At 43.8% G+C, this 18,138-nt stretch overlaps 1 protein-coding gene across 1 annotated transcript in view; it reads left to right on the forward strand.

The window, feature by feature from the left end:
• Window positions 1-15,272: 15,272 nt before the first annotated feature.
• Window positions 15,273-18,138, forward strand: part of KIF11 (kinesin family member 11) — a 298,525-nt gene continuing 295,659 nt past the window's right edge. The window contains exons 1-2 of the mRNA XM_086951983.1: window positions 15,273-15,490; window positions 16,431-16,517. Coding sequence (XP_086808109.1) covers window positions 16,441-16,517 — 77 coding nt within the window. The 5' untranslated portion in view covers window positions 15,273-15,490; window positions 16,431-16,440. The remainder of the gene's footprint in view (window positions 15,491-16,430; window positions 16,518-18,138) is intronic.

Genomic DNA, 18,138 nt, shown 5'->3' on the forward strand with positions numbered 1-18,138 from the left:
GTCCAAACTCTAAAGTCACCTACAAGCAATAAGCGCACCCGGGTTCTATACCGGCATTAGGAGGATTAACCTCAAGGTCGTGGTGGCACTCGGCCATTGGTAGGACATTCACGAAACGTACTGACCAGTATGTACTAGGATATTAATGTACTCTGAACATTTTATATCACAACTGCATACCTGAAGTTCCGGCATTTATACAGCAAACTCTATGCTCAGACCAGCTAATGGCCCGGACAGTAACACAATAAATGTACTCCCAACATATGATACCAATGTAAATGTGTTAAATTGAAAGCAGTACCCCTTTTATTTTAAATATACAAATGATGTCATGCAAGAAAACCTATATGTGATGTTAACATATTTAAACAAAGAGAGTCCTATACACTATGTATATGAATATGTGTAATGCACCTCTAAGTAAACTCTTTCAATATGTGACGCCAACAGATTTGAAAGCAAGCTATCTTCTATGTCTATGCGCATGACTATGTGTAAATGCACCTATATATGTATACACTGTGGAGATGTGGGTCATGTGACCAAGACCACGGACGTGATCGAAACGCGTTGTCTTTTCTGTCGAAAATAAACGTACTTGCTGCAACTGTCAGGCGCTGACTCTACGCGCCTACCTGAAGTCTTAGAGACGGGAACTACATCTCCCAGAATTCCTGCTGGGCATGTGAGCAGCCAAGTTTATATTATCCAGCAGGCCCAAACACAAGTGCGCGTAATTCTGTCATGGTAGCTAGAGGCTGCCCGTCCTGTTTTTGCTGAAGTTCCTGAATCTGTTCTGAGAGACTATTGTGTGCGCTGTGGAAGCGCTTCGTGTTATAGAGTTATTTGATTCCAGCTGGTTCGCTGGATCGGGACTGCCTGTCTGCAGTAAACCCCGCCACGCTGATGGAAGCGCTGACACGGAGATAACCGGAAAAAGACTTTGGTGCTTTGAGAGGCTGGTGCTGGCAGAGCGCATCTCATCATCTGCAACACCCCCGGCCTCGAGAAAGTTTTGCCGGTAAAGGAATCATTAATGTCTCAGTCACGCTGAAGGAAGCGCCGATGTGAGACACTTCTTTGAATTGCTCTACTGGAAATATCGCGGTCTGCAGCGATTGATCTTGTTCCAGTTTACTCGCCGCACTGAAGGTAGGGCAGGCGGACGAACAAGGTTGGGAAGAAGAAACCTTATCCTGAGCCACGAGATTCCAGCGCTGAGGGAATCAACGTTTCTGGTGGCTGATATTTCAGGGCTCTGTGTTTTTTTGAACTGCGCTGAGGTAAGCGTTGTTTACAAGGGACAAAGGGGGAAACCTTGAACTTATATGAGACTTGAGATTATAGAACTTGGACTATTTTTGGATACCTGCTTTTGTTGGAACATTAGTACTTCTTATTTTTGGAATCTAATCAAAACACTAAGACTGGTCTTTCCTATCCTCATTTTCTTTGCAATCTTCTCATCTTACCTGGGACTTCTTCACTGAAATTACATCTGGGGTATGTATGAATTGGGTTGCGCTTAAATATGGGATGTTAGTAGTTCGGAATGAATAATTAATGTTGTGCCTTCTTGTTGTAGGGTTTCCACTGAGTTGAAGGAGAGAAGTATCTCTAGTAGAACTGTGGAAGTCTTTCTTGGAAGTCATTTGTTTGTCCCGACTTAAGCCCAGGTATTGATCAGACCTAGCGAGATTTATATGAGAGTAGTCAGAATCATTATGTTGTATTAACCATGTGCCTTTTTGATACAGGTGTCCCTTTCCCCGCTGTTCCCTTCCTAATACCTTCTCCCCCTGATTGCCTCACTACTCTGTGTTTAGTTTCCAGAGTGGGGGAACATCTGGAGGTGGACCCCTTTGAGCATCATCCGGAATCCAAGGAGAGGACGTGAATATTACAGCAACTGCTGTGGGCTCGCCTGAATTCCTTCTCTGCGGAATCTCTGGATCGCAATATACCGCCACAAAAAAGAAAACGTTCTGGAGAAAGAACAAACGCAATTAGACAACAGCATTGTTAATCTGTCCAACGTAGTTCTTACCAAAGCTGAACAACAACTTCTGGCACTAGGTTTTAACTTTTGTCCTGGCGAAAACTTCAATTATGCACAAACTCGAATTGATGTTTTTTGTTTCATACGTAAACTTAAACTTAAAAAATACTTCGCATTAAAAACAGACAAAAACCAAACAGGTGTTTTCGACAGTAATGTGCATGATTGTGATGATGGCCCATCCTTAAGAGCTTCAGATGTACCTGGTGTAGTAGCCATACATGACCTTCTTGAAGAAGAAGAGCCAACTAGTAGCGAGACCACGGACCCTATTGATCTATCAACACAAGAGAGATTGCGTAAGATAGACTTTATACAGAAAGGGGCGGGTATGAGTCCTTTTAAGAACAAATCATGCTTTGTCCCTCTCATGCCAAAGGACTCGATTGATACCTACCATGATATGATTATAAATGATCTAAACAAATTGAATGTGAGTGTTAAGAAAAACAAACAGCAGCGCAGTCTCTTTTACAGGAAAGTAGCATACGACAAGTTGATCAAAAAACTGGGTGAAAACAGTGACATCGTGATAAAGAAATCCGATAAAGGGGGAAATCTTGTTTTATGGCCCAAAAATGACTATATAGCAGAAGCCAGTAAACAACTAGGCAATGAAGAATGTTACCAAAAAGCTGCGTTCAAAGAATATGAAAATGCTAGAATGGCTTTGCAAAAAATGTTAGCACAGTGGAGAAGAGAGGGCCTAATATCCAACGATGAAAGCAAGTTTTTGTTCAAGGAACACCCAGTGTTGCCTGTTCTGTATCTAATTCCTAAGATACATAAGCAGGTCACACCGGTTCCGGGTAGGCCCATTATCTCTGCTATAGACAGCGCCAGTGAAAACATAGGTCAATATATCGACCATTTCTTGCAAGATTTAGTGAAATCTCTCCCGAGTTTTGTAAAAGACACTATGGACTTCTTGACTAAAATAAAAAATGTAATGTGGTCTGATGATTTATGTCTAATAACTTTAGACATAGAATCCTTGTATACTACCATCAACCACACACAAGGGTTGGAAGCAATCAAACATTTTTTAGCGACTAGGCCCATTGAATTCTATGCCCATAACAAAGTCATTGTCGAATTAATTAATTGGTGTATGAACAACAATTTTTTTCTCTTCAATAACACACTGTTTAAGCAACTGAGGGGAGTCGCTATGGGGACCTGTTTTTCCCCCAACTATGCGTGTTTACACGCAGGCTGGTGGGAGGAACAGGTCCTCAAGGGGCAAATACAAGACAGTATGGGATCAACATATCGCATTGTATCTTAGATACATTGACGATGTTTTTAAAGTGTGGCGTGGTGACACCTCAATTGCACATAAATTCGTTGATGAGATCAATAATAATGACCTCAACTTAACCTTTACCTCTCACATCCACACTACACAAATAGAGTTTTTGGATGTCAAACTACAGGTTGAGAACAACAGATTACAAAGTACTTTGTATAGAAAATCCACGGCAGGAAATATCACACTACTTGCCAACAGTTCACATCCCAGGCACCTCATCGCCAGTATACCATACGGTGAGGTCCTTAGACTCAAACGCATATGTAGTGATGAAAACGACTTCCACAGTTGCGTTGAAGACATGCGTACAAGGTTAAAATTGAGAGGTGATAGTAATAAACTCCTCAATGAGGCCATCAGCAAATCAGATAAGCGGCCTAGAGAAAGTCTCTTTAAAGATGGGTCTATTGAGTCTACATCTAGAGAGGTGCATACTAACCCTGCCAATCCTAGACTAATTACGACCTACTCACGACAAGAGAGAAAAATCAGAGCAATTGTTCAAAAACACTGGCCCATTGTCCTCACAGACAATGTTTTAAGTGACCGGCTATCCTCTTCCCCCGTTGTTACTTTCAGAAGGGGCAGATCCATGGGCAATGAATTAGAAAAAAACTCACCTGAAACGATAAAAACAACACCTTGGCTACAATCATCCAGGGGTTTCAAAAGATGTACAGTTTGCCGTGCATGCAAATTTGGTTGCAGTAAAACATCTTATCAGACACCATTTGATACATCCCCTATTGCCATCAAGGGCAGTTTCAACTGCAAAACGGACTTTGCTGTGTATGTCTTGACGTGTACCTGTGGTTTAAATTAAGTGGGAAGCACAAAGCTACAGGTACACGTCAGGATATTACAACACCTAAGGGCCATCCTCCATAACGATGCAGCCTATCCCGTGGCAAGGCCCTTTTCTAAGTGCCACAATAAAGACATCAACTGCCTTTCTTATTTCGTCATTTTGATGAAGATATGTGAAATAGATTTGCTATGAAATATGATATTGTCGACCATGTTAATATGAACTGCACATAGGACACTTTATATTTATTGCCTTTTGCACTGTTGCACATTGATTAACGCACTTTATTAAATGTATTTGCACTAATTGTAGATAAGCTGCACTTAAGCACTTTGGTCAGTCACATGGATGGGGAGGATCTATCAGTACAACTGTCGCAGATGAATAACAAACATTGTTGCAGACATGGCTATGGATTTATGATAAAGCAGCAGCGAGATGGAAAACAAAGTGAGTGAGGAGGGATGTGGCGGGACACAGAAGCAAGGATGAGACGGCCCGAGAGCGGTAAAGATGCACAATTGAAGGAAAAGCAAAACAGAGTGAACGATAAAAGAAACAAGAAACAAGTTAAAAGAAAAGGAGACACGGCCGGCCGGCAGTGAAACTGAAAGCACGGCCGGCCGGCCGTGAAAGCCTTTGATGCCGCAGGGGGTGGAGCGGCACCAAGCTGGGCAACAGATGGCTGACAATTTGATGCTGTGCACGCGCATTTTAGGTCAATGCGCTTGCGCATTGACCTAAAAGCGCACGGGCACAGCACCAAATCGCCAGTTGGGTAAAGTCTGTTTAAGTCGCTATAGTCTCGCTCCGCTCAATGTGCATGCGCATTGAGAGGAGAGACCTAAAAAGGAAGGTGGGCTCCCAATGCAGTTAACAGTTGAAGTACACCCGTTTCTTGCATCATTTTCATGTTTTTTTTAAGTGTGTTTTGATATTTCTTATAAGGGCACGTATTCATTAAAACCCATCAGAAATGCAAATGTGTACCTAAAAGTATCTGAAATAAATGTAGAAATATACTAGCGATAGCTTTTCCCCCACAAAATTCGATATAAATATGGATTAGCAGAGAAGAATAACATTAGATAAAGGCAGAAATGTATAAAAACAAAACCTAAAAAAACCAATAAAACCAGTTTTCCCGCTTAAGATGTAGATTAACTCAATATTGCAGAGCCTACTGTGACAAATGGCCCCCCAGGGTGGCATTTAAAGATGTTATGCTAGATTATAAACACTTGTTTATCTCGTCCGTCCCTAGAACCCCACTGCTTAATATATAACGTTTAGCCCAGGCGTCGGAAAAAAAGTCTTTGTGAGAGTGATATAGCCTGAAGTTACTGCACAGATTATTCACAAACAAGAAGTGAACAAAAACATTAACTGCGAAACTTGGAATTCATTCAAGTCTACACCCGGTCTTTAAAAGAGGAACCAAATCTCTGATGAGGAAACAGAACATGCTGAGTTAGGCATGCACATTCGGGGCACAGAGGTTCCTTAGAAGGCCCTTCTAATAGACAATGGGGAAACATCCGTTTACCAGTGCAGTCGGGTTCTTTTCTAAAGGAAGGTTTGTGTAGCCCAAGGGCGGATTCTGACTGCACGTAATCGACACTTGAGGAACAAAAATTGCCGGCAGAAAAACGTTCAAGAGGTTAAAGTTGTTGCTGGGCAGACGAGAACAAACAGGTGTTGCGGCCCTCCCTCCGCACACTGCGGCCAGCCGATAGGCCACAGCCACACTCCTTCCTTGCAGTCAAGCACAGCTGCCGCAGCCGATAGCAAACAGATCTAGTCACCTCTCTCTCCCTTTCACTGCGTGGCCCCTCTATCGCAAAAGGAGCGCGTGACAGCCGCGGCTGGGCGGATGCTGGACTCTGACCTGACCCACATATCAGCCATTTTACCCGAGCGCTCGTTTTCACGTTTAAAGTTGATGGCTTTGAGGCCTGACACGTATTCAGCAAGAAACGTATCAAATACATGCAGTGAGTGAAAAGGGGCCCTCTACACAACTGTTGTACACCTGAGACCTGCATGGGCCTTTCTCCAATAAGGAAACTAGGATCAAAAGCGGACAAGAGTGTGTACATTAAAAGAAACTCGGATCTGCAGCGGGACCAGCTTGACACGGGGAGTTATTCGAATACTACAGACTTGGTATATTTCTGGTTAACACAGACAGCTGCCGCAGAACTGAATGTACATGTAAAGAAAATCACTAACGAGATCAGTCCCTACATTAACCAACCTCCACAACAGCTGAACGCGCCTCAAGCGCAACCTGTCCAAACGTGTAGCTGACAACTGACCCCAAAACTGAGTTTAACTAAACACTAACATGCGTGATGTTAAACTACAGGCCTGGCTGAAAGGGGTGGCTCAGGGCCAAATGACGGCAAAAAGTTATGACAACATCTGGCTCAATGCGCGCATCATTGATCGCCTAATACACGGAGCATAAATCGGTTCTCGGCAAATCCTCCAATATGACAGCAATAAGAAGCACTGATACAGGGTCTCCAATCTTTCCCACACTAAGCTTCTGTTCAATGAAGAAAAGCACCTCTAGCTACTGGTATTAGTGTTGTAATCGTGAGACCACCAGACAAACTACATTGGTAATTACGCCCAGGCAAGATTACCAGGTCACCCTGGTGCTCCAGGTAGGGTCGCCAGTTGTAATGTATACAAGCATCAGACAGCAAATAAAAGGAGACACGGAACTGAAAGTACAGCCAGCCGGCCGTGAATAATTAGCGCACGCTGAGAAGCTGTGGGAGGAAGGCTGGGCTGCCTTTGATGTGGTAATGCGAGGCAGGCAGTCAGGAGGCTGGTGGCATTGTGCACGCGCTTTTTAGGGCTTGCGCTTGCGCAATGACCTAAAAAGCGCACATGCACTGCATGTAATCGCCAGTTGTTTAAACTCTGTATAAGCCACTTTAGAGCTTCGCCAGCTATGCGCATGCGCATCAGCAGGCGAGCCCTAAAAACAAAAAAATCATATATTGACATTAAATATTTATTAAAAACAGATATATACACATTATCATTTAAAAACATTTCATTAAAAATTACACAATTGTGAGAAAACAGTTGTCGACGCTGCGTTTCGGTGAGTACGTGAATAAACACCTTCTTCAGGACAGTTTTCTAACCACAGTAAAGATGGTGCTAGAATTCAATTTTACTAACACATCTGGCGATTAAAATCTTGTAGCAAGATTGACGATCTCCACCTCAGTTAAAACCTTCTGATTCTGGGTATTCACAGTGCAGGTATGTATATTGGTGCCACCGTTGTTTATTAATCTTCAGGCGCTCAGAGATAAAAACTGGAAATCCGATCCACCCACCGATGTATCGTGATTGGAGTTCAAAAATTGGCTAATGTGCCAGGTTTATAAATGATATAGCAGACTAATTTATACACGTCTGTTAACACAGGCCTCCGGATAACCACCTGATCAAGTTAACTCAGCTTCCCTGCAACCAATATACAGCTTCCGGGTCAGCTGGTGGAGATCGTCAATCCCCTCTTGCTACAAGATTTTAATCGCCAGATGTGTTAGTAAATTTGAATTCCAGCACCATCTTTACTGTGGTAGAAAACTGTCCTGAAGAAGGTGTTTATTCACGTACTCACCGAAACGCAGCGTCGACAACTGTTTTCTTACAATGATGTAATTTTTTATTAAATGTTTTTCAATTATATTGTGTATATATATATATATCTGTGTTTAATAAATATTTAATGTCAATATATGATTTTTTTTTTTAATTGTTGTTTTGACTTTCCGATATTGAATAATTATGTTTTTCATATTTGGAGTTCTCTGACCACTAGCACTTGGTAAAATTCCGAGATTTATTATCACTGTTTTTTAGCGACTTACGTGTTTTTGACATCATTTATGACATCACTAATTTTATATGTTTTTGTAATCCTTTTATCACACCTAACTATATCATTACTTTAACCTTTGTTTTTTTCAGTGAATTTCTATATATTTTTTTTTTACGTAAGGTTGTACTTAATTACCATAGGTGTATGCAACCTTATGGCCAGGCCTGGCAGCCAGCACCCCCATACAGCCAACACCACCCTGCAAGCGGCTGAAGGCCATGCGCACTGGGTTGTTGGCCATAGGGCCCCCATCCACCAGGGCAGTTTTTTTTATTTGAGGGGGGCCGCACAGGAAATTTAAATATGCTCTCGCCAAGCGAGAGCAAATGCAGGTTTCAACGCGGACAGGGAAACAGCTATGTCCTGAGGGTGGCTATCCCGGGACACCGCTGCTGAACCGGCCCTGGAGTGGACCCCAGGGGGCCTCTTTAGGCAAACGGAGGGGGGAGCATGGTCCCCCTCCCCATAGAAACTAGATTTTGCCTTAAGGGTGGGCTCCCGGGGCCTCTCAAGGTTTGAGGAGGGTGCTGCACACGCCCCCCTCCCCAGAAAAATAAATGCCAGCCATGGGGCCTCTTGAGGCGCAGTGGGTTGTTGGCCATAGCGCCAGGCCATGGAGACCCCATCCACCAGGGCAGTGTATTTTTATTTGAGGGGGCCGCACAGCCCCCCTCCACGAGCCTTGTTATGCCCTGGGGCCCCCATCCTCAGGACCACTCTTTTATCTTCATCCCTGGGGCCTGGTGTGCTTGTTTGGGGGAGAGGGGCACGCGGTCCCCCTCCATGGGCCGACTTTGGCCCCAGGAACCCCATCCCCTAGGGCCTGGCGCAATTTGTATACAGAGGGGGCATGCGTCCCCCTCTGCTGGCCAATTTTGATCCTGGAGACCCCATCTTCTGGGAACAGCCGCAATTTTTGTGGGTAGGTGGGTACGTGCCCCAACCTCCCAGGCTGATTACAGGTCAAGGACCCCATCTCTCGGGCCTGGCGATATTTGTACTCGTAGGGGCACGCATCCACCTTCCCTGGGTTGAGTTTGGCCCTGGGGATGCCATCACCCAGGGCCTGGGGCCATTTTTATGGGGAGGAGGCACACTGCCTCCCTGGGCCGATTTCAGCCTCAGACCCCATCTTCTAGAACATAACAACATAATTAAGGGGAAGGACGGCACACGGCCACCCTACCAGGGCTGAAATCCCATTTCCTGGGGCCAGCTGTAATTTTTATATGCAGGGATGCCCCCCTTCCTGGGCCAATTTCGACCCGGGGAACCCATCTCCCGGTGCCCAATACCAATTTTGAAAGGAAAGGGGAGGGTGCAAGGGTCTCCCCTCCCAGGGCTGATTTCAGCCCTGGGGACCCCATCCCCTAGTGCCAGTCACAATTTTGAAGGGGGTGGGGTGTCACGAGACCCCCCCCCATCGATGTTTGCCAAAGGGAACGCATCCCCTGGGGTCCGGCAACATATTCATGAGGGAGGAGGGAGAGCGGCCACCCTCACTAGGTCAATTTCGGCCCTTGGGACCCCAAGGCCTAGCAACATATTCAACAGAGAGGGGGGCACACAGTTTGGGGGACCTGATTCCTCTGGGCCCGCTGCTAGAAAAAGGTGGATGCCCTGGTGCCTTGCCAGGGCACCCACCACACTGTTGTTGGGGGCCACAGGCGGAGCCTCCTCATATCTAGGTGGTGGTGGCATTGATCTTGCGTGCAGGTAGCAGCTAATAATGGCCCCAGGGTTGGGCTCTCTGGCTACCCCCCATGGAGCCTATGCGGTCAGGTATCCCTACCCTGCCCCCATATAATTTTTTTTTTTTAGAACTTCAGGACAGGAGAATAAGTCCCTGAGTCCTATAATGGCTGCCAGCAAAAAAAAATTCATGTTGCTGGCAGCCAATCAGAGTGCTCGCTCTTGTGTGAGCCTGACTGACTGCCGTGGGAGCAAGATGACCAAAGGGAAATAAAGCTCCCTGGGTCAATCAGAATGCTCTATTTTTTAAATTGGTGCTACTTCTAAATTCTCAGAGACTATTTCGAGCCCAACAGTCCAAATATCTATATATTTTTTTACCTTTAATATCTCAAAAACTACTGAACGGATTTACACTGAATCATAAAAAACACAATCTGCTGCCAAGATCTAGCTTCCTGCCACATTTGGTGTAATTCCATACAGCATTTTTTGCTTTAGATCGTCTTAAAGAAGTTTATTGAAAATGCATGGGGATTTTGTATTTTGGGATCCCCCTTTTTTCTCGGCTCCCGCTTGATAGATCACCTGAAAATTTTCTAGGAAACAGCTGAGGTGGATGAACGATTTTGGGGGGTAAGTTTAGTGAAGATTCGACAAATGGGGCCAACATTATTAGCAAACCAAAAAACTTTCTGTCTATGGAAAAGCAGACCTAACTATAAGGATATATATAAATTGGTTGGGGATAGTGTTACAAGAAAGCAGGAAAAGAGTAAACCTTTACAGGCCACTGGCCTGTGCTCAATGATTTTTTTCAGCTGTGACACCATGTGAGGGGCTTTTTAAAATAAATAGATATTTATTGCAGCCCAGAGAACGTCAATTTCAGGTACTGTTAATGGGGACGTTCACTGCTTAGGAGACTGACCTTCTGATACTTATCACAGAGGTATGGGAGGACTCAGATGGGTGAGGTCATCTGGGGCGTTTGGGGCGGGCCTGGAGGTGGTAACTCAGAAAAAGAGGCACAGCCCGATGGAGGTCCATGTTTTCAGGAGCGGGAGCTGCTCTGCTCCAATATACCGCCCTATGGGAATAGAAGGCAGTGAGTGGGCCACAGGAGCAAAACCGCGGAGGTGTCTTAAAGCAAACTTCCCATTCTAAATAAAGCACAGACAAACACGGTTGTAAGCAATTAGGAAGCAATGTTTACTTGGTTTAGCTAGTGCGAGAACAGCCAGCGGCCAACTGCACTGTTCTGCTGGGGGTTACAATCAGCAGCCTTTTGTACATTTCGAGCCATGTAGGAGAACATTACACTGAAGACAGTTGGCAAACAATAAATCATTGTGGTCAGGCGATAGTCAGAAGACTCATTCAGGAGGAGCACCAGGGTGCACCAAAACTGCCTACAAGCACATTCTGAGAAAACTCACAAGCTAAAACCATCCTGCACCTGGTGTTTGCACGCCATCAACAGCACTTACAACTGGTTTACTTTCATTTGTACTGATCAAGTGTAAATTATAAATATATTCTTTACGCAACCCTGGATTTCGACCTTCATTATGTTTTCTGCATGAACCTTAATCGACTTATTGGGTTCTGACACTAGAACCTGACATTTTGATACGTGTGTACAGGACTTGGACTCATTTGTATGGTGTGGGACTTATCCTTCACCTTTACAGGGGTTGTTTCTTGCCTGGGTTTGTTGCCCCTGACCTGTTGGCACCGTGTATTTTGATTACTAATTTAACTACAATCGTATTTGCTAGAGCGCCAGATCTTCCTGTCCCTTAAGTCAAACCCATTCTCTTCACTCACACATGTAACTTCACGTAACCTGGGAAAAACCTATGAACAAGAAAATGTGGTCAATAGCGGAGATAAATTATGTACTGAAGGTCATTTATCACAATGGAGACATTAATTGGCATTGTGACCCAACCACTAGTCATTATTACACATAATTTATTTGTGATACCACTGTAAAAGATATGTGTTTGTGTATGTATATATACACACATATATATATATATATATATATATATATATATATATATATATATATATATATATACACACACATATATTATTTTGTTACTGTGGACTTTTCAATCTTCATTTTTGTGGGCAATTACAAAGATGTCTGGAAACATGCATATGCTAACATTTACTTACAAAACATAGTTCATCCATTGCTTGTTCCCCAGTAGTTTACTGTACTCAATAGGAGGTACTATACTCGTTCTGTTCCATGATCCACCTGAAGGTAGTCGCACATGCAGGGCATGCCCTTTAAGACAAAAGGTGTATTGACCTCTATCTTTGCATAAGTACCAATGTTATCTACAAGTGTAATTACATCCAAGTCCACGATAATATGTATATATACATATATGTATACAGATCCATTCCTCCAAAACGAAGAAATGAGGTCACAAGCGGGGAAACTGATGGAGACACCTTTATTTCAGCATAATGGAACCCCTCGTTGTTGGCGAATGCATTTCGGCGTCTGTATCGCCTTCCTCAGCGCCAGGGGTATGTTCAGGGCTCAGGTGTCTGTTGAGATTCAAATATCCTACCTGATCCTATGACTGGATAACAGGCTCCACCCCTCAGGTAAGTGTCAATCAGTTTCATACATGCTGGCTGCCTGTGAAACGATGCCTGCAAGTCCCACAATTCAGTGTTTCTGGCTGGCTGGATATGGTGGGAGTGGGTCGAGTATCAGCAAGATTATGAGTCCCCAAGTGAAGATATGCATCCTGCCGCTTTCAAGCTGTCTCCTCGCGTCCCCTGACCGCAGCAACCCTCAAGCCTCCGGGTTAATTTTCTGCGGGGACTCGGTGGAAAATCCTCCTTGCCCAATGAGAAATCGGATGATTTCTACACCGCTGTCATTTCTCCCGAGCCTGCTGGTGAGCCTTGGCAATTCCAATAACTTGGAGGCAAACAATCCGTCGAGACGGGAACCAGGGTGTACCAAGGCCGGCTTAATGCTGCGGGGACCTCATAAGTGCGTCTCTGGCAACCGCGCTACAATACACAGATCCATTCCTCCAAAACGAAGAAATGAGGTCACAAGCGGGGAAACTGATGGAGACACCTTTATTTCAGCATAATGGAACACCTCGTTGTTGGCGAATGCATTTCGGCGTCTGTATCGCCTTCCTCAGCGCCAGGGGTATGTTCAGGGCTCAGGTGTCTGTTGAGATTCAAATATCCTGCCTGATCCTATGACTGGATAACAGGCTCCACCCCTCAGGTAAGTGTCAATCACTTTCATACATGCTGGCTGCCTGTGAAACGATGCCTGCAAGTCCCAGAATTCAGTGTTTCTGGCTGGCTGGATATGGTGGGAGTGGGTCGAGTATCAGCAAGATTATGAGTCCCCAAGTGAAGATATGCATCCTGCCGCTTTCAAGCTGTCTCCTCGCGTCCCCTGACCGCCGCAACCCTCAAGCCTCCGGGTTAATTTTCTGCGGGGACTCAGTGGAAAATCCTCCTTGCCCAATGAGAAATCAGATGATTTCTACACCGCTGTCATTTCTCCCGAGCCTGCTGGTGAGCCTTGGCAATTCCAATAACTTGGAGGCAAACAATCCGTTGAGACGGGAACCAGGGTGTACCAAGGCCGGCTTAATGCTGCGGGGCTTAATCCTTGCCTGGAATCTAAATCAGTTTAAATTTGTATATCGTCGTATCCTTAACAAGAACTGGGTCTCCCTCACAAACAAAACGATCGTTTGAATAGACTTCAAGGCTGCATATAATACAGCAATCCTCTTCACATTTGTTCATTTCTAAACAACTTGCCGCATTGCTCAGTGAGCTTTATCAGTCCATCTCGCCCTGAAGAAGTCCCCTTTGGGACGAAACGCGTCGGCTGTGTTCTCTGACAAATGGAATAATAAAGAAAAATCTTTTTGGGAAAAAAATTGTTTTGGACTTGATTCTCAGTATCTTTTGTGACAAACTCGTGACCTAGTTTGCACAATTCCTATATGTGGTGCACCTGTGCTTATAAATTCATATGTATATAAATACATTAACAGTCACACTGTAAAGTAAGACCCACACAAAGAAATTCCTGACTTCTGTGAAATCCAACTGAATAAATACATACATGCCAATAGATGGGGTGACCAGGCGTCCCCGTTTTGCCAGGACTGTCCCTGTTTTTAGCCAGCTGTCCCAGCAAATTTTAAGAAATTTAGCTCATGTCCCCGGAGAGGGTCGACTGAAAACGGTGGGAGGTGTTTTTTATGTTTTACAAAGCAGGGATAGTTAGCAGTTGTTTCAAGAAAGCAATTTAATTAACATGCAAGCTACTGGGCTTAAAAATTGCATTTTATGTTTGTTCTTACTGCCTGTTCTGTCATTCTCTGCTACGGAGCGCGCTCATCGCTTTAAGTAAAATTGGAGTCCTTCTATATTTGTGAAATGTCCCGGTTTTTGGCTTTAAAATTCTGGTCACCCTAAAAGATCCAATTCAGACAAGAGTCCTGATTTTAGAAGCAAAAATTGTTTTTGGGGGGAGGGCGGGGCTGTCTACCGCCTGAAATTGCCTCCCCTTCAGTTGAATGTTATGGGAGAAAAACATTATCCCGATTAGTTTTTGAAAATCTCCCACTTTCCTGTTGGCATGTATCATAAATGTATTGTCTTCAAGCAGTGACTCAAATGACAGCCACGTTGCGGGACTTTTTACGGAATGTATGCGTTTAAACTCTGATGGTATTCAACACGCCCCTTTATAAGAAATTGCAATAGACAGCTGGGTAGGCAGGTAAAAACGACTTCAAATTTCCCGTATTGTTGGGAGGTAGGGAATCCTGTGATTCTGGGCAAATCACTTAATCTCCCTGTGCCTGAATGTGTAATGTAAATACGGTGCTCGTGTAAAGCGCTCCAATACCTTCGGGTCGAGTTCGCGCTATATAAAATATGCGAGAAAAAAATGAATTATGACTGAAGAGAGTACCGCGATTTCTCCTCTTCCCCATGTCTTAAAGGCTAGAACCTCCGCCTTTGAATTTGGGGAACCAGGTTCAAGTCTGGCGGGAAGCCCAAGCATCCTGTGATTTTTGGCAAATCACTTAATCTCCCCGTTCACTAAAATAAATGAATGTCTGTAATGCAACTGGTGTTCATATAAAGTTGTCTGATACTTTCGGGTCGAGTTCGCGCCGTACAAAACTGCAAAAATATATATAATCACGTATTTTTGATGGAAAAATGCACTGTTTCATAGTAGTTCGTTGTTACAGAAAATTGTTAAGGATATTTGACGTTTTTCCCACTTCTTCCAAGGGAAAAAAAACCACATTTGTCTTACTGAAGATCACGGTCGATCAATCGGCCATCAACCTGTTCCATGATGGCCGCTTCCTAAACTAACAGACGTGACAGCCTGAACAGTCGCCGCTTTCTTTTTCCTCTTTCTATGTCTACAGCTCTTTGTTTATTGTGGCCACTGAAATGGGTTTTTAAAATAACTCCCATCATGCCTCGCTGTTTCCTATTGGTTTCATGCTGATTGGGCACTTGGCGCGGAAGCGCGGTTTTCAAACCTAGTTGGAGCTCACTGAGATCTGTGGAAGTAGCTGAAAGTTCCTGACGCTGTGACTTGTTTAGATCCAGCTGAGTAGGCAGTGGGTTGAAGCGCGGTGTGTCGGAGTGGTAGCTGAGGTAAGTGGAGTACTTTTTTTTAATGTCCGGCAGGGGTTCATTGGATCGGGCTATAGGTTGGCTGATCTAACGGCGCACTCTTTAATCTGTCATAGCCTAAATCTGACATGGATCCGGCCCTCTAGGACCGGTTTGGAGACCCCTGATAGGCAGTGCCCGGTGAGAAATGGGACGAGGTCTCTAAACTTGGGTGCCGGTGCTCGAAATCTCCATTTACGGTATTAATGTGGGGTTCCCCCTTCTGCTGACTTCAGGGCAGAGAGGTGTGTTATGGAGTGCTTTATGATCGCATATCGTCCCTGCTTCTTCTTTAGGTGGGAGTTGGGCGATGCCGCTAGTTGAGCCCGGGGTGGGTCTACTGGGCGATGTCTGTAGGGACTGAACTGGAAACCCGAGGTATGGAGCTCCTAAGGCGGATTACCACAATACTCCTCTGACAAGCAGATAAAACGTATTTGTGATTTTGTTTTAATTGCTATGCCCGGGGACATTCGATCAAGCCCACGTAAGACTGATGTGTTTGGCTTAGTTATGAGATGCCAGAAGGATGGATTGCTGAATGCCGTTTTTGCACCCCTCTCGCAAATTAAATGCTGGCATTATTGGCAGAACTGTCACTTCTTTATCACCTGGGAAACCTGCAACGTGTAGGCACATATTAACACTTTGACAGCCATTCTGTTTAACGCTCAGGGCCATTTAAAGTAAAAGTTCGATTTATTCCGCACAGGACACACTGTAAAAGGGATAGTGCTTTTTTTCGTCATCATCCTGACCGTGTGTTCCTGGAATTTAGCTGCGCGAATTTCTAATTAATAAGTATTTGAAGTACACTGATGTTGCCTTACGTGGCTATCATGTGATGGTTGTCTAGACTTTACTCACTTTGTCCTTATTGGTAATAAAAATAAATCCGAATCCGATGTGTTTATACTTTTAGGGTCTTCACGATGTCTAACACAAGCGCGTTCATCAACACAAAGAAAGATGACAAAGGCAAAAACATTCAAGTAGTTGTCAGATGCAGGTATGTGAGATTTTGTTGGAAGATACAATATTTAATATACTAGAACGCTGAGGTCATTGTTCGATCTGCGCTTGTGTATTAAAGCTTCCCTTGCTAGAGCTTTGCGTTTCTAGTTTTTTTTCACGATGCCAATAATGTACTTTGTTTTTAACATCATGTATGTATTTGTTAGCACTGAACACATCTGAATTATCCTCTGCACAGAAAACTCTGGTTTCAGGTCTATATCGTGTCTAGTTAAGGATCTGCCATATTCCATTTTTTGTGAAGTGGCTTGAATGTTAGTAAATCTCAGTTTGTGTGATGTATATGTATTTTGTGAGCCATATCTGTGTTGGTCATTGTTGAATTGACATACTAGGACCTTGGTGTGCAGCAGCTAGTATGATACGTTTTTATTAAGTAAACATGATTCAATCACATTGTACTTGACTTTGTAACGTGCCCGTTTTGGACAGTAAGCCCTAATATGTAATTACGACACAACTATTATTGGCGAGAGTCAGAGGATCATTGTGGAAGTTTCTCCGTCAACGAAATGTTTTTTATTTTTGTTAGTGGTACCCATGGAGCCCTACCCCTCTACTTCTTTCAAATGCCTTTCCGAGGTCCGGGTGATTTGTGTTTTTAAGCAATACTAACCTGTTCGATTTTGCCCACTGCAACGAGTTGGATAAGGAGTGCGCGATCCTTTAGGTATTTGATTAAAACGATCCCCACGTTATGCTAATGTTTACCTTGTAATGCTGACATAGAACTTGAATTTCTAATTTATGTTCTCTGCTCCCGAAATACCTACATGCTATTTTATTTTGTATTATCAATACTTATGTATCGAATGCTTAATTGTAACTTGTTTATTCTACTGTAATATTTTGGAATTTAAGGACCACATGCCAAACATACTTGACTCCATTCCTTGTGCCGTTACACCTTTAATCCGATATCGGCGGTGGTCATCTGCTCCTTCAGAGACATGTCTACCTATTCTTGCAATGTCACCTATTCTTTATTTCCCTGCTCGCGTTTTACCACTTCTGCATGCAACTTGTGCACGCCTGTCAAGATTACACTGCAATTACTTATTCTCTTAAAGACTGGCGCCCTCAAAGCATGGTCCCTACCATAAAAATACTATACATGAATAGAAATAAACACAAGGGCTTGCAGTTCTCTCTAGGGAAGAAACTATGTTTTTGGCTATAGAGTATTTAACACATTTCTGATAGAACCTCGGACTACTATGACTACAGTGCTCTCTCCGAACGTGGTTCTGTTATACACTGTCATTAATTAAAAGTGACTGATTTGGATTCATGCTGTGAAGAATCGAAATGCCTTGTATTGAAAAAATGCCAATGAGCTAGGGAACACGAGTTCCCTAGCTCATCCCTAGCCCCGTCAAACTTTTACAGGCTTAAGGACCTCCTCCATAAAAACACGACTAGAACCTGGTACTCCTAATCAGCAACCTTAAACGCCCCATATTGGTGGGGAAATATTATTCAACCGTGTTTAGCACACCAAAGGTTTTTGGGTGACTGTGGATTGCTGTCGGAGGCTTACAATAAAGTTCAAAGTCTCCAAAAAGAATTACCTGAAAATGCACAATGGTACTTTT

Source organism: Lissotriton vulgaris, unplaced genomic scaffold (genome assembly GCF_964263255.1).
Source record: "Lissotriton vulgaris unplaced genomic scaffold, aLisVul1.2 SCAFFOLD_1934, whole genome shotgun sequence".
NCBI classification, from domain to species: domain Eukaryota; kingdom Metazoa; phylum Chordata; class Amphibia; order Caudata; family Salamandridae; genus Lissotriton; species Lissotriton vulgaris.